The sequence below is a fragment of the Ailuropoda melanoleuca genome, chromosome 12 (assembly GCF_002007445.2).
Source record: "Ailuropoda melanoleuca isolate Jingjing chromosome 12, ASM200744v2, whole genome shotgun sequence".
Classification (NCBI taxonomy): Eukaryota; Metazoa; Chordata; class Mammalia; order Carnivora; family Ursidae; genus Ailuropoda; species Ailuropoda melanoleuca.
Window position 1 is genome coordinate 1,566,457 of NC_048229.1, and position 24,099 is coordinate 1,590,555.

Sequence of the window (24,099 nt, forward strand, 5' to 3'; positions counted from 1 at the left end):
CAGCATCCCCCACATTCGCGTCCACTCAGAGCCTGTGAGTGTGACCTTGCCTGGAAAGAGGGCCCTGCAGATGGGATGGAGTGAGACCTGGCCACAAGGGAAGCCCACACCTGATCACAGGCCTCTCCAGCAAGACTGTGGAGTGAGGCTGGGTGTTGCGTGGATTGTCTGGGGCCATCCTGTTGCTTGAGATTCCTGAGAACTCTTGGTCCGTCATGCGCAAGGCCAGCGGCAGGCTACAGGCAAACCCGTCAGTCTCCCTTCCAGCAACAGGACCGGAACGCACTGCACCTTGTGCGGGGCCTGGAAGTCTGACCTCAGTACATAGAAACGTTCTCGATTAATTAAACTTAGCGCATTATATTTTGTGATTCAAAGGAAAAGGGGGAAAAAAAGTCCAGGACCAGGTTTTGTTCTCATAATCATCAGATTAGTCCATTTAAATGTAGATAATCTAAGGCTTATTTTGTGTTAATGAGCAACTGCTTATCTGGGATTAATAAATCACTCTCCCAGGAACAATTAATCTTCCTCTATCTGCGGCTCCTTCCCTGTGCCCCTCCCTTCCCTGGTACCTGCACGGAGATTCAGCCCTGTGCCGCCAAATGCAGACCCACCCGCTGCCGTTCGTTTTCTATGTTCTGATACTCAGGCTCCAGGAACGTCCTCCAGGGGTTTCTGCAACATGAGAATAATACGAAGGGCTCGTCTCCAGCAAACCTTTGATGGGCCCGGTCCAAGCAGCGATAGCGTGATCTCCCTGTTCAGATCCCAGCCAGAAACAGGAAATTTGCTGCTCTGAGAGGTTCTCTGGCTGCCTCCACCTCTGCGGGGAGAGACTGTGCAAGAGGCTGAGCGCCCGCGGGTCGCTGGCTGGCGCTGGGGGACACACACGCATCCTGTTCTGCATCCGGCTGAAGGTGGGACTGGGTCCCGTTCGGAGACTCAGACCCTCACCCCCTCCCCGTGCTGTTGGCAACTGTCTCCCTGGGGCAGGGCTGTCGAGTTGCCATTCTCTGCCGGGTGCCGAGCCAGCCCATCGGAAACCCGAGCTGCTGAATGTCAGGCGTTCAACCTCACGGTCGTCGGGAAAATGAAAAAACAGCGGTGGGACGGAGGCCCTCTGCCAGGTTAAGAGACTTTTGGGAGGCCGGTGCGCGGTGGGGAGCAGACGCCTGGGTACGGTGCTCCGAGACAGGCTTTGTGGGTCCCAGGCTGTGTATTCCCACGTGGTGCGTGTGCACCCTCCCCTGGGGGCTCACTGCAGGAGTCCACGCAGACACGTAGAGCCCCCAGGACGTGCCCTGCACGTTGCACGCAGCGCTCTCCTCGCTGGGAGACACAAGCACAGTGTGTACTTTGGGTAAGCCTGCGGCCGCTGACAAATAACTCAGGACCACGCCTAGTGGCCAAAACGTGTGCCCCCGTGAGGGCTTCCACCTGTCATCCTGGGGGCGGGGGACTGTGTCCACTGCTCCAGGCCTGTCCCTTTACCGCACCTCTTACCAAACCCTCCTATGCACCCCTGCACCATAGACGCACACACCAAGTGGGCTCCTGCCTCGCTGAGCTCTCCCCAATACTTTCCTTGACAGGCTCCTTGTCATCATGGGGGTCTCGGCCCAATGTCACCTCCCTCACCAGCTTGAGTGGAGTGTCTACTATGTCCTTCTCCCTTTGCACACCCCCTGCCTCTCCATCATCCTTTATCGGTCCCCGAAACTCTCATTCATTTGCTAGATAGCTGGCTTATTTCCTGCATCCCCCCACCCCCCAGAATGTAAGCTTCACAGGAGCAAAAATAATCTTTCAGTTGTTCATTATTCTATTGCAAGCATCCAAGCATCTGGCATGGAATAAGTGTTCTGTAACGATGTTTGGAGACACGAAAGCACGTGTCCAGGAAGTTAACCACATTTCAGCCCAAGCCCACCGTCCCTGAAATAAAAACCGAGTCTCATTGCTTCCCCGTTTCCCCGCCCACCCAGCTGCTGCATCCAGAGGCATGCAATTCCTTCTCCCTCGTCCTGGCCATCCCATTCCTGTCCCTAGTCACACCAGCCTTCCTTCACCCTGGCACCAGCCTCGGTCCCTACTACCACAGGACCTTTGCACATACAATCCCCTCCGCATAGAATGCCCTGCTCATCCCGCTTCTAACCAGCTCCTACTCATCGCCAAAACCTCCACTCACGGTCACCTCCCCAGAGCTCATCTGTTTGTGAATCAAGACTCTCATCACTGAGCGCTTCCCCGTGGTTTTTGGTGCGTATGCGTGTAATCGTACCCACGCCAAGACTCTCATCACTGAGCGCTTCCCCGTGGTTTTCGGTGCGTATGCGTGTAATCGTACCCACGCCAACCACTACATAAGGAGCAAAGTGAAGACACTGAGCTGTGCTCATGTTTCTACATTGCGCTTGGAGAGGCAAACTACAATTCTGAGTAGATTATTTAAATTTAAACACGTGTATTGAGATCCCTGGGGCAACCACTAAAAATTAGATGAAAATTTATAGCCTAACATTCAGTAGATACACGAAAAGGAAATGCTAAAAACCCTTCAGACAATGCAAAAGAAGGCAGGCAAGGGGAGCTAGAACAACGAGAAGGACAGAAAACACGGAAAACAGATAATAAGATGGCACACTTGGAACTCACCAATAATTGCATTAAACATAACTCTGGGCAGCTCTCCTTGAATCTAGTATTTCCTCTGGTCCTCGTGACAACCTTGGAAAGGCGGGCTTCTTCCTCCTTTTCACAGATGAGCATGCTGGGGCCCAGGAAGGGCAGGAACGGCCCGTGAACCCTGTCTGGCTGACCATACCCTCTACCCTGCCACCGCCTGGGCCCACCCGGCTCCAGGAGAAGGGGTCGGACTGACCACACAGGCTGAGCGCCCCATCCCTGGGCCTCCACCTCCACTGGGGGCCGGTGGGGAGCCAGGGCCAGTCCACGGGACTACGGACAAATCAGGAGTCAGGGAACCTCCCAGATATTGTCAAAGGGGCTCCCTGCTTCCTAATTTTTTGCAGCATGAGAAACTAAGACTCTGGCAAAGCTGTGTTTCTGCTTTCAGAATGCACACGGCTCCATTTGCTTGCCGGTTCTCGTCATGAATGAATCTGGCTTGCATAGATGGACAGGAAGTCACAGGACACAGAAGACAAGCAAACACCTGGAAATGCCTCGTCTTCCTCACGTTGGAAGACATGAGCTCAGTCAGGGCCGGGGCTCCTTCCACCAGATGCTGCGTGGAAGGCTTTGCCGTTGCCACCGTGCATACCGAAGCCCACAAATGCGGCATTAAACGTGTCACCGGTAGCTCCTATCAAGGGAGGTTATTTTCTCCTGAATTTCTTCGCTCAGACAGGGCGGGATCGGAAGCAGGAGACACACCCCCCTTTGCTCTAACATCGAGAGGAGAATGCACGTGTGCCCTCTGTCTAACGTGCGAGCGTACCCGGGAAGTGGCCTCATTTGCGGCCGCTGAAATGCTGGTGTGGATGTCGACATCCAGCTATAAATATCACCACTTTAAAAATAAATCCGGCCCAGGCAGAGCATTTCAGACAGACGTTTCTGGCTGTGGTGCGTAATTTTTAGTACTTCTCAGACGTGAAACATTCCTCTGGAACAGGGCACGTGCCCTTGGATCGGGAAGCCATGTGTAAAGGGAAGCGAAGCCAACTATTAGGAATGTGGCGGGCTTTTGTGTTTGGGTGAAAGCCAGGGGTTTTCAGGCTCTCCGTGAGAACCCGTGGGTCCCAAGCGCGCCCAGGGACAGTGGGCATCAGGACAACTTGAGGAAACCATAGGAGTGACGATGTGAATGGCCTCCCAGGAGAAATGCAGGCTGCTCTTTATTGCTCCGGTCACGTGGCAGGCACCCCGTCTTGTGTCCGAGGACGGAGTGTGTCTCGCAGCCTGAGAGCTTCAAAGACACTGCATGAGAAGGTCTCTTCCAGGAAGCCTGCTGCGTATCAGCACATCCCACATGCACGGGAAGGGTCCCACAGGAAGCCTCCCACCCAGCAGGCAGATGACAGAGTGAAGGGACGTGTGCACAGGTTAGGGAGCTGGGCTCCCTCCGTTCAAGTCCTTGCTTCGTCATTTCCTGGCTGGGCAACCTTGGGCAGGTTACCGAACCTCTCTGGGCCTCAGTTTCCTTCTCCATAAACGGGAGTAAAAATGCTGCCTGCTGCCGATGTTGCTGCAAAGATTCAGTGGGTCGTGTGTACGAGTACTTAGCACAGCAGTCCTTCCAGGACTCGTGCTTAGGTGAGGTTGAGGGCGCCAAAGTGCGGGGCTGGGAAGACCACACCCGCGACCTGCTTACAGGGACACGAAGGACGTGGGTGTGCGATCTACAGTAAGCAGCAAGGAGGGCTGAAGTGCTGCGGCCCCACAGGCGGGATCAGGAGCTCCCCTGCAGGTTTGTGGTTTCCCACGTCACTCCCCTTCCTTCCATCCGACCCCTGAGCTCATCCCCTGGCTTCCTCCTGGGGGGGAAGTCCCCAGTGCTGACAGGTTGCAGTGTGGCCTCCGCGTGCAATCTCTGAGCTGGCCATCGCCCGGAGTTCCAGGGACACCCCCTTGGTTGGTTCTGTTGCTGGACCCCTAGGTCTCCAGCTCCACACACCATGGGTACCCTGTGGCTAAGGTCATCTCCTGCCAGTGACATTGAGCTTAGGACTTCTTTTCCTGACGGGTGGAGAGACATGGCAGCTGGTGTCTTCCAGGCCTGCCCAGGCCCCCTGACATGATGACTCTCGTGGTAAACCAAGCACGCTGACCCCACCCCTGCCTCTCTGATCTCCAGTTTATACTCTTTCTGCTGCCGAGAAGGTGTCAGTTACTTTTGGAAAGCTCCTTTGGCTCTCTGGCTGTTTCTTACCCCAAACAGGGAGCTGAAACAGCCCCAAAGCTGTCATGATCCACCAGCTGTCTCTTTATTTTGAGAAGCAAGAATAAAAAGTCATGAAGTTTCAGTGCATAATGTGAGACATTATGGAATTACGTTTTGTGGCAGCCATAAATGCTGTTGAAAAATATTTTAGTTTGGACAATTTGGGATAAAGTTCATAGAAACCTTGTCAAATAGTTTGAAGAAAAAAAGAGGAAATTCATTGGTTGGGTAAAGTGGGGTATACGAGAGATAGGTTAGGCTTCAGGTATGGCTGAATCAGGGTGCTCAGATGATGTCATCAAGCAGAGTCTGTCTTCAGGGCACCTGGGTGGCTCAGTCAGTTAAGTGTCCGACTCCTGATCTCAGCTCAGGTTTTGATCTGCTGTCTACAATTCTGTCCGTGTCTGAGGCCTGAGATTTGAGGGCTGATTGTAAGTCCTGACCTGAGTCTGAAAGCCTGAGAACCAGGAGCACTTGTGTCCTAGGGCAGGAGAGGATGGGTGTGTCTCAGTTCAGGCAGAGAGAGTGAACTGGCCCTTTTGCCACCTTTTTGTCCTTTGGGTCCTCAGTGGAGTGGATGAGGCCCATGTAGGGGATGGTGACTCCTTTCCTCTTCCACCCAAATGCCATTGTCTTCTGGAAACCCTCCCAGACGCACCCAGAAATAATGCTTCCCCAGCTCCCTGGGCACCCCTACCCAGTCAGGTGGACACATAAAGCTGTGGGGGTGACTTCTTTCCTGGAGAGCACACCCCTGGCTGCTCTGGGGGGACCTGTTGGAGCAGGAAGACCACCTGTGCGTGTGGTTATGGCCCAGGGCAGAGGGGACAGTGGCTGGCCTGGTGGTGGCAGATATGGAAGATGTCGGAATACACGGAAGCACTTTGGAAACTCTGGATGCTGAGTGGGAAGGGATGGGGGACCAAGGGGGAACTGCGTGGATGGTGGTGTCATTGCTGAGATGGGCAGACTGGGGACGAAGTGGTTTGGGAGGGAGAAATCCAGAACTCAGTTTTGGACAGGCTGAATTTGAGATTCCTCCTGTCCCTCCACGTGGAGAGGGTGAATGTGCGGTTGGCTACCAGCAGAGAGAGAAGGATTTCGTTTGGGAGCGTGAGTTTATAAATGGCAGCTACAGCCGTGATGTGGGATATCCGCCTGGGAAAGAGTGTAAGCGGAGCAGCAGCCATGCCTGGGTCAAGAGACCATGTAGGAGGAAGGGAGCAGCGGCGAAGGAGGGGAGCCAGGCAGGTGTGGGGCTCCCGGGCAGGAGTGGAGCGCACCTGTCAAGGGGTGACTGCGGGTGGAGAGGTGCCAAGGGGTGGGTCCCTGGAGCAAGGGGTAGCCGCGGGCTGGACGGCCCCTTGCTCCCCTGTCCTCCTGGAGGGTGTCAGGCAGGCAGGGGGTGTCCACCGGGTGGTGGGGGAAGCCAAACAGCAGAGCGAGAAGTGAGGGTGTGGACGTGGCCAGTGGAGACACATCTGGAGCAGTGTTGCTGGGAAGGGCAGCAGGGGAAGCAGCCAGGGCTGGGGGAGGCGGTGTTGAAGGGACAGGTGTGGTCTGAACTCCTGCGAATCTGTCCTCCCTGCTGGGGCATCACAGCCTCGAACATCGTACCGCACGAGGGGCATGTGTTTGTACACGTGTGTGCATTCCTGACAACCACTCCATAGCGACCGGCTCACCAGCCCCGAGAAATTTCAGAGGCAGTGGTTTTCATCCGTCTGACCCGTAAGTCGAGGCAAGGAGCCCACGGAGGGTCTGCTGCCCCGCGATGCCCCTGCGGCCGCGAAGCCTGCAGCCGCACGCTCGGACCATCTCCAAGCTCGGTCCATGTTCCTAATGAGTTCTTGTAAGGAAAATGGTTTCCTCCTTCCACTAATAACTTCCTTCCCGAAGCTAAATAAAGAGTGCCCGGGCTGCTTTCGGCAGTGCCCACTTCCAAAATAAACAGAGGCTCAGAAATTAGCCGGAACAATAGTGTAATTAGACAGCTGCATAATTGTTCACGCAAACCAGTTGGCTCTCGGAGCCTGAAACCGCCCATCTGCCCGCCACGGAGTTTCACGGTGGAGAAGGCGCACAGTAGGAGGCCTCAGGCCAGGAAGGGTCAGCTTGCTGCCAGGGGAGAGCCTTCCGCACTGTGTCCTTCGGCTTTCCCGGGTCCGTTGCCCACGGCCAGCGGTGACCACAGCGTCCCGCTGCTGGCATCAGACGTGGCAGTGTGCGCATTGGCGGGTGCCCGGCGCACAGTGAGTGCCCGTAAGTGGGAGCACAACCTCTTCTTCGCCACCGTCTCACAGGTGCCGCGGTCCGAGCCACCTGTCCCGCGGGAAGACGCCCCGCTCACCCCCAGGGTCCTCCCCCCTTCCCCCACACGAGAGCCCCGGCGCTGGAGCGGCCTCAGGGCGTCAGCTGCATGACACGCACCGGGCTCCGTGGGCTCAGAGTGAAAGGCGACACAGGACTTCATAGGCACCACTCCACCTCGTGAGACGTTCAGCACACGCGCACGGAGCAGGCGCCAGTTCACAATCAGCAATCAGCCTTATTTAACGTACTGTTAATAACCGTTTACAAATGGTTAATGATGCTAATGGATAATTAATCCAGGGGAGAAGGTGAGGCACAGAGAGGTTAAGTCACCGGCCCAAGTTCAGGGCTGGGATTTGAACCCAGGCTGTGTGGCTCGTAAATGCTGTACTCTGCCTCATGCTGTCCCGAAATGCCTGAGGCGCACCTCCACTATCCCTGCGGTATCTGTGCCGTCCCCGCAAGCGCCTGCCGGGAATGCTTGCAAAGGTCAGCGGCCAGGGGGAGGCCAGTGTGGCTGGAGCAGAGCGCCAGCAGACAGCTGCAAAGCCAGAGATTCGGAGGCTCCCTCGAGCCTGACTCGAATCCGGGACAGCTGTGTGATGCACCAGGAGGACCTCCCTGTGCCTCGGTTTCCCCCGTTATAGTGCCTGCCTCCTAGATGAATGGGAGGATTGCAGGATGTAAATCGCCCTACAAGGCTTAGAACGTAGGCAAGGATCCGTAACCTGGGGTTGTTGCTTGCACGAGGCTGGGAACAGACAGGAGCGAGAGCTCGCCTTTGCACGAGGACCTGTGGTTCCATCAATGCTTGGGGCATTGAAGAGACAAGGCAATTTGAGGTGGAAGGCTTGTTGGCATCAGGGCTCCCTGGAGGGGGGGGACTGCCCCCTGGAAGACCCCGGGAGGGGGAAAGGGGGTGGGAAGAGCCAGAGGGGCCTGCAGGCCCCGCATAGGACTCCTGGCTCCCACGCTGACCCTGCCCTGTCCCCGCAGCACATGCGAGAGGCCGCAGAACGGCGGCAGCAGCTGGAACTAGAGCATGAGCAGGCCCTGGCTGTCCTCCACGCCAAACAGCAGGAGATCGACCTTCTGCAGAAGGTGAGCAGTGGGCACACCCAGGGCAGGGGTGCGGAGGGAGGGGGGCTGGGGGCTGAGCACCCGCATCTCTCCTCCTTCCCCGCGTCTATGCCTCCCCGTGCCGCCCAGCTTCCCTGAGTCACCCATGTCCCGTGCGCAAGGGCAAACACGCGGACGCTCCAGTGTGCGGTGCTGGCGGGCTCGCGGGGACCAGCTCGCTCCTGTGGCCGCCGCAGGTGTGAGTGGCTTCAGCCCTGCCGGCATCGATCACAACTGGACACACACGTGTGTCTTCATCTGCAACCTTCCATCCCAGAAAAATTGCTGTAAGAACCACAGGACCTGGTCCGGCATGACTTAGGCTTTGTTTTCTCTGTTCTCCGGGGCTTGGTTTGTTGGCTTTTTCAGTACTGGTGGGATGGGGGTGGGGATCCTGGTTAAACTGGATGCCCGTCCAAGGCGGGGGTAGAAATTGCGGGGCATCCATACTGCAGACCAGGATGGCATCATTAAAAGGAATAATTTTGGTTTATATCTGCTGAACTGGGGAGATTCCATCATGTGCTGGTAAGTGCGCAGATCAAGTCCCAGGGCGATATTTTCAGCATGAGAGAGAGGGAATGAACACAAAGAAGAAAGAGAGGCAGGGACTAAGAAACAAGGAGGAGGGAACATGAGGGGAAGGAGTGAGCAGCTCTGGGGGCGCATCCCTGTGGCGCCCGTGGTGGAGCTGGGGGGCTAAGAACATCACCCTGGGCCCGACTTCATCACCAGCTGTTTTCCTCTCCTGTCTCTCTCCACGGGGGACTTGGGGTCCTGGCTGTGGTTCTCATTTCCTTCCCGAAGCCCCGAGTCCCACCCGGAGCCACTCCTCCCTGGAGGACAGCTGGGGGCCCCCCAGCCAGAGCCTTTCTGGTCTGGGCTACAGATGCATGGCAGCCCGTGGGGGCGCTCCTGAGACTGGCCTGCCGAGGGCAGTGGGCAGCTCCTCCCCCGCCCTCCACCCACCCCACCGCCTCTCCAGGCCTCTGATCTTGAAATAAAGGACCCAGGGCCGCATGCCATAATATGTTGGCCGGCACGGTGAGAAGGAACATTTCATTAGATATTATCCAGAAAGGATATTGCTTGCTGGGGTCCAGAGATTCGGCTCTTCTCCTTGCCTGCCGTACGGAAGCGGGTTCCGGTGCCCGGACACAGCCGCCCGGCACCTGCGCCCGCTCCCTGTGGCCCCAGAAGCCCCGTCCCTGGCCTGGCGCCTCCCAGGCAGATAGTAATCCCGCGGGACACAATTTCGTGCCGAGGGGCAACGGGTCGATGGTTCTCAGTAGCACGTTCTCCGGGAGCCTGGAGTTTCATTTATGAAGCACTGGACTCCAGGAAAGGGCGCCAGAGCCAATTCTGCTACCCAGGCTTCTCTGCGCCTCGTCCAGGTTCCCTTCTCCCTTCCCTGCATCCGCCGTGGTCTCTGTTTTGGACACACTGATGCTTCATCCGTGGCAGGAGCTGAGGAGCAGAAACTCTTGCAAAGCCACTGTGCCTTGGGGGTGATTTCGTAGAGCTCCGACTTCTTAGCAAAGCATTCACAGAGGAATGTTGAACCTTGAGCGGAAGGAGATTGGCAATTTCTTCAGAGCTCCTATTTCCATTCAAATTCCAGCATGGAGGGCCAGCATGCTGCCCTTGCTGATGAGGTCATTCATTCATTCATTCGTTCGTTCATTCATTCAACAACTGTTGGCTCCGGTTGTTCCGGAAGGGGATCCTAGTGGCAGGGCAGATGCCCTGTGCGCACCTGGAGGGAGAGTGACCGGAGTTCAGATCCCGCAGATGCCATGCGGGGAAGGGACAGAATGAAGTGACGGTTCACAAAGGCAGGACTCCAGACAGCTGAAGCTTAGGTGAGTGGCAGGTCATGCAAGCGTCAGGTCCCCGGTGCCTAGGGAAGGAGGCCCTTGGAAGGACGCAGGCCGTGCCCTGTGGGCAGGAGATGCATCCCAAGGAGGGTGGCACCGAGCCCTGGGTGCTCTGCAGGCCGTGGGACGAGCTCGATCTCGTTCCAAGGGAAAGGGAAGCCACTGGGGGCTGAAGCAGGGACGTAACCGGGTCTGAGGCACACCCTGTGAGCATCACACTGGGGACTGATCTGTGGAGGGGCAGGGAGGCCCCTTACCCGCTGCTAGGAAGTCTGGCATCTCAGCCTGGGATGGCTGCAGAGGGGACACGCGGACACATCCCAGGACAGATCAGGAGAGGGAGCCATCTGCTCAGGGGCTGTGGAGCGAGGGCAGGGGTGAGGGCATGTGGGGAGGGGCAAGTCCAGGCTGACTCTGGGCCTCCCAGTCCTCACACATTGTGGGTATGGATCTGGGCTGGACGGAAACGTCGCCGAGCTTCTGTGGTCCTGGGTGTGCGGACGCCCAGCAGCAGGTGCGTGGGAGAGGAGGAAGGGCTCTGAGTCCTAGGTGGAGGGACACCGGTGGACACCGTGATGCTCTCAGGTGACCCATCGTCCCGTGCTTCCATTTTCTGCGAAAAAGACAGCGGATGGGGCGCTTTCTGTGCACATAAACACTGCAGGGCTGCGCAGGCCCGTGGACAGGCTGGGGCAGCATGGGAAGGGGCATTAGGGCCGGGAGGTCGCGGGGTGACACGCTGCGGGAGTCAGGAAGGGCGAAGGAAGAACAAATCACGTCTTCTAAAGAAGCCGGTACCTCCTGGGCGCCAGGGACTATTTCTCACGTGAACGTTCTCACTTCAAGCCCGTCACGACCCTACAAAGTGGGTCCTGTCATCCTCCCATTTCCGAATCGCGAAACTAAACCCAGAGTGATGGAGTCACCTGCCAGATGCCAGTCGGCTAGTGAGCAGTGTGAACCGGACTTGCACTGAACCCACTGGGCCAGGATGCTGCCGTGTAAGGCTCAGGGTTGACTGATGTCTCACCCTTGTCCCCCTACCACAATAAAAGTACCAGAACACTCTGAGGTCCAGCGCTGGGTCCCATGAGACAGCAGCATGGTTGTCTCCGAGAGCTGCCCATTCTCTCCAGCCACAGCTCCCAGGCTTCTCGAACCCCCTCCAGAGGGACCCCGCCCTCATCTTGCCAACGAGGAGGCTCTCACTGTCACCCACGTGTGGACATCATGCCAAGGGCTGGTCCTCTGTCCTCTTCCTCTTAGACCCAGAGCAGTTTCGGGTGGTCAGCCTCTCTCTGCTCTAGGCTTCGAGGACACCACCCTCTCCGGTAATTTCCTTCCACGCAGCTCATCCCCGATAAACATCATAGGTGTTCCCCAAGACTCAGTCCTCAAGCCACATCTCTCCATCTACACTGGCTCCCATGGCGACCTTGTCTGGTCCCGTGGGTCTCAATACCATCTGGGTGTGCTCCTGCCACACTGAGCTCTCCATGTTGGATTGTGAGCCGTCTTCTTCACCCAACCTTCCACGCGATGCCCCAGCACAAGGTCCAAGCTGAACGGCGTCCTCAGCCGCACCTTCTCGTCTCCCATTTCCCCGGAGACTCCTGCCCAGAGCCCCGGCCTTCGTTGCCCACGCTGGTTCCCCTGAGGGTGCAGAGCTGGGCCTGGAATCCCCTTCACCCGTGTCCTGGGAGCTCCCTTTACACCCGTCTGTGCTTTGTTGGACGGTCTGCGTCCTGGAGCCCGCGGGGTCCCTTTTTCCTGATGCACACAGGTGTCAGGGAAGGCAGGGGTTTACTTTCCTTCTAAGTAGCGGTTCCTGCACACTTCAGCCTCACCTCTGGCCACCCGGGGGAAGTGCGGGCCTCACGCATCCGCTGTCAGGGTCCCAGGCCCGAACCTTCTCTGGGAGCCTCTCTCTCCCTGGAAGCTCATCCCTCTGCCCAAGATGGTGCCTGGGAGAAGCAAGTGGAAATATTTGTTGAATTAAGGAAAGAAGAAAAGTTCAAAATGCCTGGGGTGCTGTAATGGAAATCAAGGTAAGATGAGGCCGTCCAGCCGACCAGCAGCTCGGGCAGCCCGTGGAGGCGGAGTCTAAAAATACAGAAGGCAGCCGAGCAGGGCGCTGTCCCATCTACGGTCCACCAGCTGCCGGCTGTCCCATGGGACCCCTGCTCCCTGGAAATCGGGGAGCCAGGAGCTCAGTCCAGAATCCTTGCTTTCATTCATTCGACACTCAGGTCGGCCCCTACGTCGGCGATTCCCAGTGGCTGGTGGCGTAGCACCGAGTGAGGCGGCATGAGAGGAGGCCCTGGACACGGTGAACATTTATTCTGAGTGTGGAAAATCCTGGGCTGGGTGCCCGGGATGCTTGCTGGCCGACTCTGAACCTCGGCCTCCCTGCCTCCTCCTCTCCTGCCGCCCTGGCCTCCATTCTTCGACCACGCCAAATCTGCCTCCTCTTGGATCTTTGCCCAGGATGCCTGGTCCCCTGATAACGGCAGAGCTGGCTTGCTCTTGTCACTGAGATCCCTGCCCTGCCACCCGGCCTCGAATGGGCTCCACGCCCTGCTCCCGCCCCCTCTGGCACGCCATGCCGCGGGTGGTGCCGTTGGCTCATCCGCTGGCCTGTGGTCGGTCTCCAGAGATCAGTGTGCGCTCAGAGGACGCGGCCCGACATGTAGCAGGTGCTCGGCAAACACTGACGATGAGGAGCCGAGATCCCTGGACAAGGAAGGAGAGGAGGGTGAGTGGCCATTGATGGACGCATGGCTGGTGTCAGGAACTGGTGTTGAATTCTAGTGCCTGTTGAAGGAGTCACTGAGCCGTGGCTCCGTCCTCCCCATGACCCGTGGGCGCCCAGGCCCTGGTGCCTCCTCTCCGGGTGACCGGCGTCCAGAGCCCAGCTGCTCCCCGGCTTCAGACTTTGTTTCCCGAGGAAGCTACATCCTTGCCTAGTTACAGTCGCCGTGGTGATCATCTAAGGGTTTTCCCCATTCATCTGCAGACCTGACCGATTTTGCTGTGGCTCAGAACTCCTCCCACGTGTGAAGTGATGGCTTTCAGGGTTGGGGCTGTCACGGGCGTGGGTGGTTAGAGGAGCCGAGCCCGCCGCACGAGTCGAGATCGGCCCTTTGCCTTTGTTTTGAGGATGGGTGTTTGGCATCTCGCTGTTGTGCGTGGCCGGCAGGGGGTCATGGACTGACCCCTGAGGTCATCCAGTGGAACATCTGCCCCAGTCCCAAGCGCTCCTGCCGCACACGCCTGCAGGCCTGGTGTCCAGTCGGTGGCTCCCTCCGCACTGATGGGAGGCTCCTTGCAGCCCCAGCCCGGTTCCGGAACTGCCGGCCCCTTTCCGTGGAGCGCCCACGATGCCCTCACCGCATTGCATCCTCACCAGCATCCGCGCCCCCTCCCCCCAGTCGCCAAGGAGACTGAGCGTTGGGTATGCGATCCATCCCAGCCAAGTGCCCAGACCTTGACGCTGAGTCCAGCATGTCTGCACCTCTGTGCCTCCCCGGAAGCCACCACACGTGGTAGCCCACCACCCTGGATGCCCAGTGCCCTGGACGACCGCCCCCTTCCTCTGACAGCAGGGCCCTACGGTCCCTCCACGTGTCACTGTGCTCTGCGGGACATCGTGCCTGCGTGAAGGTCACAGCTCCCCTACGAGTTGGCTGTGGCCCCCAAATGAGCTTCGCGTAAGCTCTTGCTTCCATGTTGCAAGAATTCAGTGCTGCCAATTCGAACTGTTAATTTTAACAATCTATTCTGATTGCCCAAATGGCCCCTCTTGCAAGTAGCCTGTGAAAACCAGCTCCCAATTCTCTCTTGAAGCCGGAAACCAAGTCATTACCGCGAACTTGGCGGCGTTTTCATAGCTCGCTTTGGTTTTTTTGTTGTTTTTTATCCTGCCAGTTGGAAACTATCTTTGACTCAAGTGGCTCAATGGTGATGTTATTTATATAATCCCTGTACGTCCTCCGGATGGCTGTCCCCCCCCCCGGCCCCGTTTTGTTATTTATCGTTGCTCTCGTTTCAGCTTTGAAAGGGATGATTTTAAGCACTTGAAGGTTGTGCTGAATTCAAGAATGCTTTGATGATCTGGGGTCCCATCACTTCCCTGGCTCTCGAAGCCCTCCGTGGAGATACATGCCCACGGGACACGTGGGGGTGAACCGTGCAGGGATCTCAGGCCACCCCCCAGTGTTGGCCATGCTGGGGACACTGGGCTCCCGCCTCCTCCCGGGAGGCTGTGAAGATAATGCCCACTGGCTTCTTTGTGACGTTGGGTAGCCCATCCCTACTTATTGTCCAGGCGCCTAGAGACCATGTTCCTCTAGAACTGAAAATTCTCCATGTAAATCTCAGGGGAACATATGGATCCTTCACAGGTGCTCGAAATTCTCAGAGGCAGGTGTCCTGCGGTGTTGGAGATAAAGCTCCCCACAGACCCGCTTCTTGGCGTCTTGGTTCTACGCCTCCAGCCTTAAAGCGGGAAGTGGCGTATTCTCCAACAGCTGATGATTGCGTTCATTAGGACGCTTGGTTTCAAGGGACAGAAAACAGCAAAAGGGGATTTGAGTGGTGCACAGAACTGAAGTGGGCTTCAGACGCGGCTGGATCCAGCAGTCTCCTGCCTTTGTGCTCCTCTGCTGCATTGGCTTCATTTTTGATTTTCCGGGGGAGGCTGCCGGCGGCTCCAGCCTCGTCCCTCATAGTGGCAGAATGGCTGCGGCGCTCCAAACTGTCTTCCACTCAGGCTCGGGTCCAGTAGGCAAGGAGTGTCTGTCCCATCTCCCCCAGCATCTCCAGGCAGAGCTGTAGCCAGCCTGCATGCCCACCTGTAAGCCAACCCCTGAGAGCCTGGAGCTGTTCTCGTGCCCTCAGGACGAGGGCCGGGTCCCCAGCACAATTGGGGTTCTTCCCGGGAGAGGCAGCCACAAATGCCAGGCAGACAGGCAGGCCGCGATGCCAGACCTCGGGTCTGGGGTGCCGAGGGATGGTAACGTGCTTCGGTTTTGTGTGAACTCACCATGGCCAAGGCGGCGGCTATCCTGAGACACTGGTTTGGTGAAACGGGTAACATTTCTTGTTCTTTGGAGCAGAGAGCTTTGGTTCAAGTAATTGGAAGAGGGCTGCCCCCCACCATAGGCTGAGCAGCTGAGAGCCTGCCCAATGCTCGGGGACCCCTGTCTGGGGCTCTCCTTGGGGCCCAGGAAGATCACAGGTGACCTTCAGCTCCCTGGGGGTCACGCCTGCATGGAGGCTTCTTGTTTCCCCAGCAGCTACGGCACCTGGGGAGACGATGCTCCCCCCACCATCCCCTCCATCCCCGAGGCTTCGGGAAGGACTGTCCTGCTCTCCTGGGTGCAGCCCTTTCTGGTGTGACTGCCTCTCTCCCGAGGAGCGGGGCCTCCCACTGGCCCGTCCCCTTACTACAGATCCTGTTTTGACAAAGAGCACCCCAGCCGGCTGACACTCACTCCGTGTTTGCCCGGAGGGGAGAGGAATGAGAACGGGTCTAGATGCTCAGATGGGGTGCTTCTTAGGGGGTAAAAATGGGTGACCCACCCCCCTGATAATTCAGACATTCATCTGATTCTCTTCTCTTTCCCCTGCTTTAAATGTTTACTCTTCCCTCTTTTTTTTATAAAAAAGGCTCAGGTTGAAGCTAAGAAAGAACATGAAGGTGCCGTACGGCTGCTAGAGGTAAGTGCTGGCCCCTCGCCTGCCAGCTTCAGGGACGGGAGAGGTCGGAGCTGTCTTCACACCTCATGGAAGTGGGGGGCACTCACGGGTGCCTGCTGGGCACCAGCCACTGGCACTGCTCACCCACCGCTGTGCCTATCAGCACAGCGACCACACAGAGAGGGGAAGGCATGTCCCCGTGGTCACACAGCCCACCGCGGAGCTGGGGGCCTCCCACAGGACCCACTGTCCCCCGCAGGCTCCTCTGGGGGGCACGCAAGGAGGAGGAAGCTGTGCTCTCACAGGGGGATGAGGAGAAAGCGAGGGTGTGGGTGGAGCATTCCCATGGGTACGCTGCCGGGGGATGAGCTATGGAGGGTGCATCTGCGGGGGAGGCGCTGATGCTGGGGCGGTGTTTGCAGAATTAGAGAGGGGACGACACGGGCTATCAAAGCCACGAACGCCATCTGAGGCGCGGCCATAGCACCGCTCGCAGTGAGCCCCACGTGGGGGACTTTCTGCGGCCACGGACAGAGGCTAGGCAGCTCCCCAGCCGTTCATTACAGACACTCAGGTGGGGATGGCCCCGCAGGGCCTCAACGCGGGCCGCCATCCCCAGATCCGGGGGGAAGATGGCCCCGTCCTTTGTCCCCAGGGGCGTGGCGGCCAAGAAGAACAGAGCGTGCGTCTCTCCCACTTCTCTCCTGTTGCCTCATAACATCCATTCCTCCCGCAGGGACAGGTTCCGCCATTACCATCATAGATATTAGAATTGATTATTTGAGAGCGTCCATTAGCTAATGAATATCTGGAGGGGTGAGTGTGATGAATGGCAGGGGAAATCTATCACCTGAGGGAATGGCAACAGACCCCCAAATGGCCATGCTTCTCCCTGAAATACCCCCCCTGCCTGAACCGCCCCCCTGTACATTCGGATCGCCTCCTGGCTGCAAGTGCCCTGCCTCGTCTCCTGCGCTCGAGGACGTGTCTTGTGTTCGTCTGCCCTCTGGGCCGCCCGCTGGGGTCTCCTGGCTCGGTGCATGTTTTGAATGGGGGTCGCATTGATCATGCTTTGGGGGGAGCAAGCAGAGAAGGCAGTGTAGACGTGCTGAGAATCCCGTTTCTTCTCTTCTTTCCAACATCTTCCTGTGGTTGTGTCTTGCTTTGCGCTTCACACAGAACACGCTGGATGGCATGCAGGTACTCGAGGGCTCACGCCTCCTCCGTCGTGGTGTGCGTGGCCGTGCTTTCTCTCGTGCATGGGGCAGCCTCGGGTCCCTGGGTCCGCTCAACCTCCCTCTTTTCCTGAAGCTGGCAGCCTGAGCTTCCTCTGGATGCAGGGGGTGGGGGCGGGCTCCTGGGGGCCAGGGGCGCAAGGAGCCGCAGGCAGGAGCTCCCTGGTGGGGGGCACTGCCAGCTGGGCACTGGGACACAAGCTCTGTTCTGAAAAGTGTTGAGCAGGCCCAGCGAACCTGGTCTCCCATTTCCTGCTACGACCGGAAGGGTCAGGCTGGGAGGATAGCCTGGAACCCCGATGACCTCAGGGGTGGGGGTGGGGTGGGATGTGGGGGGCCTGATTCTGCCCTCGGGCCAGCCAGGTGCCCAGCACGCAGCTGGTTAGTCGGTCATCGGGATTCGACCTTGGCCCTGAAACATTCCACTGCTGTGTTTGTGTCTGCCGTGTGCGCGGCCGGGCCCCCTCCTGCAGGCGAGGGCAGTGGCCTTCCTTCCCATGGACAGGCCACTGCCCTTCTCACTACCCCCGCCAAACAGGAGGAACGGCGTTGTCCCTCTGAACAGAGTTTTGAGTGTTTTCCAAAACTCTGAATTTGATCGTGTATTCACGGAAGGAATGATTCTCCCACTTTGAGGAGTAGTGGTTCTCAAAGTGGGGTTCCCAGACCAGCAGTGTCAGCATCACCTGGCAGCTTGCTGGAGATGCAGATTCTCGGTCCCACCCCACCTGCGGAGCCAGAAAGTCTGGGGGTCCCCAAAACCTGGAAGGGACCCAGCCTCCCCTCCCTGGGGCAGTTCTGATGCAGCCGCTGTCTGGGAAGCATTGCTTCAAGTCCGTGAGGCTAGTCTGGGGACGGAGGGCGTAGTGGACGAGCCAGCCCCCTGGAGTCTTGGCCGATCCATGGCTCAGCGTCTTAGTGACCTGAACCTCACCCCCCCACGCCTCGTCTTCACCAGAAGTGTTGACGAGGAACACCTGCAGTGTACCGTGCACTTTGCGGAAGCGTGCTCGTGTTCTTGGAGGTTGTGTGCGTCCCACGTGGCATGCTGGGGCCTCCCCTTAGTCAGGTGCTCTCCTCAGCGGACCAGCCGCCACCGTGTCCAGCGAGACGCACCACACAGGACTCGTAAGGGCCGCCTCAGCAAACCCCCTCCCAACAGCCATCCATGCAGAGCCGGGTCTGTGGGTGCTCCCAAGCCCTGTTTTCTTTCTTTCTTTCTTTCTTTCTTTTTTTTTTTAAGATTTTATTTATTTATGTGACAGAGAGAGACAGCCAGCGACAGAGGGAACACAGCAGGGGGAGTGGGAGAGGAAGAAGCAGGCTCTCAGCAGAGGAGCCTGATGTGGGGCTTGATCCCAGAACGCCGGGATCACACCCTGAGCTGAAGGCAGACGCTTACCGTCTGCACTACCCAGGCGCCCCCCCCAGCCCTGTTTTCTGATGAGTGTGAATGGCCAGGATGTCTGGGGCCGAGAGGAGGGGGGCAGTCTGCGGAGGCATCTGGGCTTGCAGTGGGGCTTCGCAAACACAGGCGTCAGGCGTTAGGTGAAAATGGAGCTTTTCCAGAATCTAGACCGAGTACTCTGTACATAGCAGAGAAGGCACCGTTAGGGAAAGAGCGTCCCCGGCCCTTTATGAGGGAGTTATTTCAAGACAAAGAAGCAAGAGAACGTTTTAAAATTAATAATAGCAACGGCAATCCAATGACACTGACCTAGGGGTCACTGAATACTCACTTGGCACCGGGAGCTATTCGGAGGGCGCCTCCAGGGGCATCTAGGACACGGTGTGCTTACCATGCCGCTTAATCTTCACAACAACCCAGGGGAAACCGAGGCACCGTTAAGTGACTTGCCCAAGGCAAGCTGGTATGAAGCAAAGTCTGGACTCAAACCCTAGGAGTCTGGTGCTGCTTTGCAGCCGGCGTCCCTGGACCCCAGCGTCCCGTCCCCCCGGGAGCTCTCCCGCCAGCTACACGACAGCATGCGTTGAGTTGTGAATGAGTTCACATGGGCGAGACTCAGAAGCGTTGCCTTCCCTGGCAGGGGCACAGGCCACTTGGGCACTGTCCACCAGGCACTGGACACACATGTTGGATTTAATCCATAGACCCCCCCCAGTGAGGTCGCTACCATCATCATCCTCTTCTCGAATGGAAATCAGGCACAGAGACTAAGTCACTTGCCCCGGGATGCACAGCTCACAAGAGCAGAGCCAGGCCCTGAGGGCAGGAGGGCCAGCAGGCAGCACCGTCCGTGGTTGCTGAGAAGAAGGGGTGCAGGGGAGCAGTGGCTGCGTGTGGGGCTCGGGGGTGGTGGGCTTCGGGACCATGGCAGGGAAAACCCCAGGATAAGCTCGCTGTCGCTGCTGTCCGTGCTGTGTGCTTTGCGTGTGCGTTCTGGCTGCTTTGTGCCTTCTTCTTTGGGGCTCCTTCCCAGCACCTCCCCCGTGGCCCCCAGCTTGCTGGCCGTCAGCTCCAGGACGAGGCTTCCAACTGCCCGCGATGCCAGACACTCGTCTTAGCCGGGAAGGAAATTGCACAGGCCCCCTTCATCCTGGGTCTCATCTGGGGAGACTTTGGAGAGCAGGCAGCGGGCCCCCTGACCAGGCAGGCGCCGGGGTCTTCTCCAGACAGGTCTAGCATCCGGACGGCGTTGTGAGCTTCCTGGGCACTGGGCCCCTTTGCTTCATGAGGCCTGCCCCTCCTCCATGAAAGTATTAAAAGCTACATTTTATGTGCACCTGCCTGGGGGTAAAGAGGAATCTAGTCCATGCTGGATTCATTATTATTGTATCTGTTTGTTTCCAATTTTAAAGGAAACTAAAATGAAAATGTTTGCGTGAGTCCCTAAACGTACCATCCCCATGTTTCTGGGTCTAAGTTGGGGGTAGGGGGTCGCCCTGCTGGGCTGGCGTTAGGACACTGGATAAGCATGTGGCAAGTGCGTGTGCGTGAATGAGTGCATGCAGGACACGGGCTTGGTTCCGTCAGAAAGATGAACCCGGTTCTCAGGTGCATTTGTAGGGTGAGGCTCAGCTCACGACCTCACATTGAGCACATAAAGGCCGTTTCTCGTCGGTGACGTCCGCTGCTGATTGGGGAAGGTCCCGGAGAACTCCTGTCCGAGCGACGACGCGGGGACGACACGGGGACGACACGGGGTGATGCAAGGATGTAATGCGGGGACGACACAGGGATGGTGTGGGGAGGTGACACAGGGATGACGCAGGGATGACGCGGGGATGCAGGCCCCTGCATCTTGTGACTGTGGCGTCTGGTGCACATGGCTTCCTGGTGATCGCAGCAGGGACAGCTCCTACCTGCTCTGCTGTGTCACCCCTGCACTGATCAGAGCCGGCGACACTTCAGTGCTGGAGAAGCCAGACATGCAGCCTCCCTGGGCCCATGGAATGAAGCCAAGCGTGGTTGATCTGTGGCGTCGTCCACGGCCCATCTGATTCTGGAATCCTTAGGGGACAACGCAATTTTGATACAGAAATCTGGCAGAATAGTAGCCGTGTTGAGAATCTGAGAAGTGGACACATAATGGTTTATAATTAATGGCTCACATCTGACAGATCTTAAGAAGTCTCCTTTCCCCTCGGGTCTCTGCCCCCCCGGGAATAGCCGTGGCAGCCCCGGACCCCTGAGGCTTCACTGGGAGACGAGGTGGTTAGGGACAGGGAAGCTGTGCATGCCCTAATGTTTGGGAGCTCGGCTGCTGCAGGACTAACCCCCACTCCAGCTCCGTGTCCAAAGGCCGCCGTCTGCCACCCCCCCGCCCTGCTGTTGGCACCCCGAAGGTGAGACAGGTATTCTGAGGTCCCACCAATGACAGGTGCTTCTCTGCACACGTGATACCATGTGACAAATGCACACCTGTCCAGAAGCAGGGAACTCCAACGACCCAGACCCACCAACTTAGAATTCACTGCTGTTTAAGTTGGACAGTTGGACCAACGCTGAATCACGTGAACCGAAGCAAACATGGCAGACGTTGTGCGTTAACAGTGCTGGATCCGTGCACGGTGTAGAGTGCACAACATAAGCTGAGGAGAAGCCTGCACTCACCAAGTCCCCCCTCGGCGGCGGTGGTCCATTTCAGTCTCAAGACTGGGTTGTCCTGCGAAGATTCTGGAGTGCAGAGCGCTCACTTGGAGAGATCCCGGAAATCAGCCTGTTGAGATGGGCTTACGCGCGTCTCCTCGTGTGCTAGCTAGGTGCCGGCAGGAGCCAGCCCAGATAGGAGCATTAGACCAGTGGTGGAAGGTGTTCCTTGGTTGGGGATTGCTGTGAAAACAACACGGAGCGTCCCCGTTGATGACGAAATGTGGGGAATTGTGCTAGACTTGCGTGGGCTCCGAGGTGCTCTCACATTTTGCTGAAAATAGACGTCCAGGCAACGGGGGCGGGGGGAGCCTGGGTGTCTGAGTTACTAGGTTAGTCGCACCCCTCCCTGCGGTGTCTGTGCTGTGGCTTTGGCCCCCAGAGGGTGGAAGACTGTCCCTTCTGCTCACGGAGCCCCTCCCATACCCCACCCCCAGGGTTTGACCTTGCAATTCCCCATTGGGTTCTGGAAGACATGCTTCACCCTATGTTCTAGGTGGAGACAGTGAGGCCCATGGAGGCTGCAGGACGTGCTTCCAGGTCTCCAGTGAATGGGGGGGAGGGCAGGATCTAGAGCCAGCTCAGAGCCCGCAGTCAGAGAGGCCTGGGTTTGTCTGGCCCCTGCCTGGGTGTGTGACCCCTGGCCTAGTTTCCTCCCTGTGCCGTGGGCTCATACCACCTGACCGGTGGTCCCCCCGGCCATCAGCAATAGTGCGTCGAGAGCCCCCGACAGCACCTGGCACAGAGCAGGCGGACGGCCCCAGGTGAGCTGCACCGCAATCCTGGCTTGCGCATCAGGACGCCACAGGGAACGTTACTCCCAGGTGCTCCCACACGGGACGCCCCCTGGTTCTGCCCGCTGCTCTGGTGATTTACGGCAGCCCCGCACTCTCCACCTGCCCTGGCTGGACACAGGCCTGGCACCCCACGTGGCTGTCCTCTACAAAGCCCGAAAGTCAGATGTGGAAGGCGGAGCGGCGGGGCCTGGACGGCGAGCAGTCACGCTGGCGATGTGTTTTCCTTCGTCTTTATAAATACCCACGACCACATTTGCAAGTCTCCATGTTTCTTCCAGGGACAGTTTACTTGCCTGATGACTGTTCCATCTGTTCCTGCCACGGTCTGCACAGCCCCGCTCCCAATGCCTGCAGGTGGCCAGCTCCCAGGGGGCCACCCATCTGGGGGGCCACCCATCCAGGAGGCCACAGGGCTCTGGATCCTGAAATAAATACTGACGTGCGAACAAGCCAGCCAGGCAGACCGGTGGGGTCGCTGCTGCCTTCCCGCTCCCTGGTGGGAAGCTTTCCTCCTGCTGGTGACTCAGGGGCTGCCGGGGCACTGCCTGGCTGCTGGCCCGCACCAGCCCCCCATGCCTCCGCCCCTGCGGCCAGGCCAGGAGACTGAGCTGCTGGGGGTTCCTGTGGGAAAAGCTGCCTCTCTTCGGAAGGCAGGAAGCTAAAGGAGGTTTCCAGAGGGAGGGCCCTCCCGTACGACGCACTTCGGGTATAACGGGCCCTCAGCCCCCATCTTCTTGTTGTCCCGACTCCCCCCGAACCCCAGACCCCTGAGAACAAGTTCCTGGGCTCCAGGGCTGGCGTCCTGCGGCCCCACAGCCGTTTTCTTGGACTCCTGGAGGGGAGGCAGGCAAGGCAGAGGAGAGGAGCGGTTAGGTGTGGCCGGCACGGCTCCTCGTGCCTGTCTGGCAGCAGCGGAAGGTGGGACAGGCCTGGCTCCAGGTTGTGATGAAAGCAAGGCTCACATGCCTTCAGACACGGGTTAAGCAAACACTCAGACAAGCAGGAACATCTGTGTTTGTCCGTAGCTCTGTGACATCCGGCCTGCACCCTGGGGACCTCCCGCCACCAGCGCCCATGGAAGGAGGACTCGAGGGAAGCAAGTCAGGCTGATGGAGCCTGGTCCAGGTGGCCTCTGGGAACCAGAAATCCTCCGAATCCGCGTCAGGACACAGGACCATTTAGAGCCTGGGGGTTCTGTTCCAGTCTTGTACCCTGTCCACTCGAGGGCGGGATGACACCACGATGTTTGAGCCAGTTGACGTATCTTGAATACCCTTAATGTCGCCAACAAAAGCCTGTTTCTCCCATTCGTCATGCTGATATTGGCCCCACGAACGAGCATGGCTGGGGCACTGATAGAGACACGGGTGGCTCATGTCTTCGGGGCAGCTGCGTTCCTAATGTCCACACTGCCCACCCCTGGGATGGGATTCTCAGTGGCAACAGCGACTGCCCTGGAGTGGAACTACAGCTCCCCGGGATGCGTGCTCTTCATCCAGAAAGACTGTCAACTGTCCATCTGAGACCCCGGAGCCCCAGGCCCTGTGTGCCCAGGGCTCATGTGGGCACAGTTGGAGGCCATCTCCAGGGCGACGAGGCCAACCAGCCCAGCCTGACCTGGTGCCGGCCGGGAATACTACCTGGGTTTTCACGCCCAGAGTCACCAAGCGGTTGTACCGTCTCCAGACCGGCATCGTCAGCCCAGGCTGTGCAGGGGCCTCTGATACTTGCCAACATTTAAACATCGACAGATGTTTATATTAAAATAAAGACTGCTCCTTTTGGAAGGCTTGACGTTTCGGCCCCCTGGGTCTGGACCAACGCCGAGCTCACTCCCGTTCACTGTGCTCCCCCAACGTCCTCCGGCTCTCCCGTGGCCCCCACCCCGGCACTGCCCACCAGCCTCTGTGGACGTCCGGGTACACCGAGCTCTACAGTCCGCTGCACGCCCACCTCTCCCGGGACTCCCTCGTCAGCATGTCAGCAACTTCTCAGAGCATCATGTCCTGCATCAGCTGCCAGGAAAACGGCGCAT

At 58.1% G+C, this 24,099-nt stretch overlaps 1 protein-coding gene across 2 annotated transcripts in view; it reads left to right on the forward strand.

Annotated features, from left to right (window-relative positions):
* RIMBP2 (RIMS binding protein 2) overlaps positions 1–24,099 on the forward strand; it is a 97,876-nt gene that overhangs the window by 14,150 nt on the left and 59,627 nt on the right. For both annotated transcript variants that reach the window (XM_034638498.1, XM_034638497.1), the window contains exons 4-5: positions 8,222–8,326; positions 15,892–15,942. In XM_034638498.1, the coding sequence (XP_034494389.1) occupies positions 8,222–8,326; positions 15,892–15,942 (156 nt within the window). The remainder of the gene's footprint in view (positions 1–8,221; positions 8,327–15,891; positions 15,943–24,099) is intronic.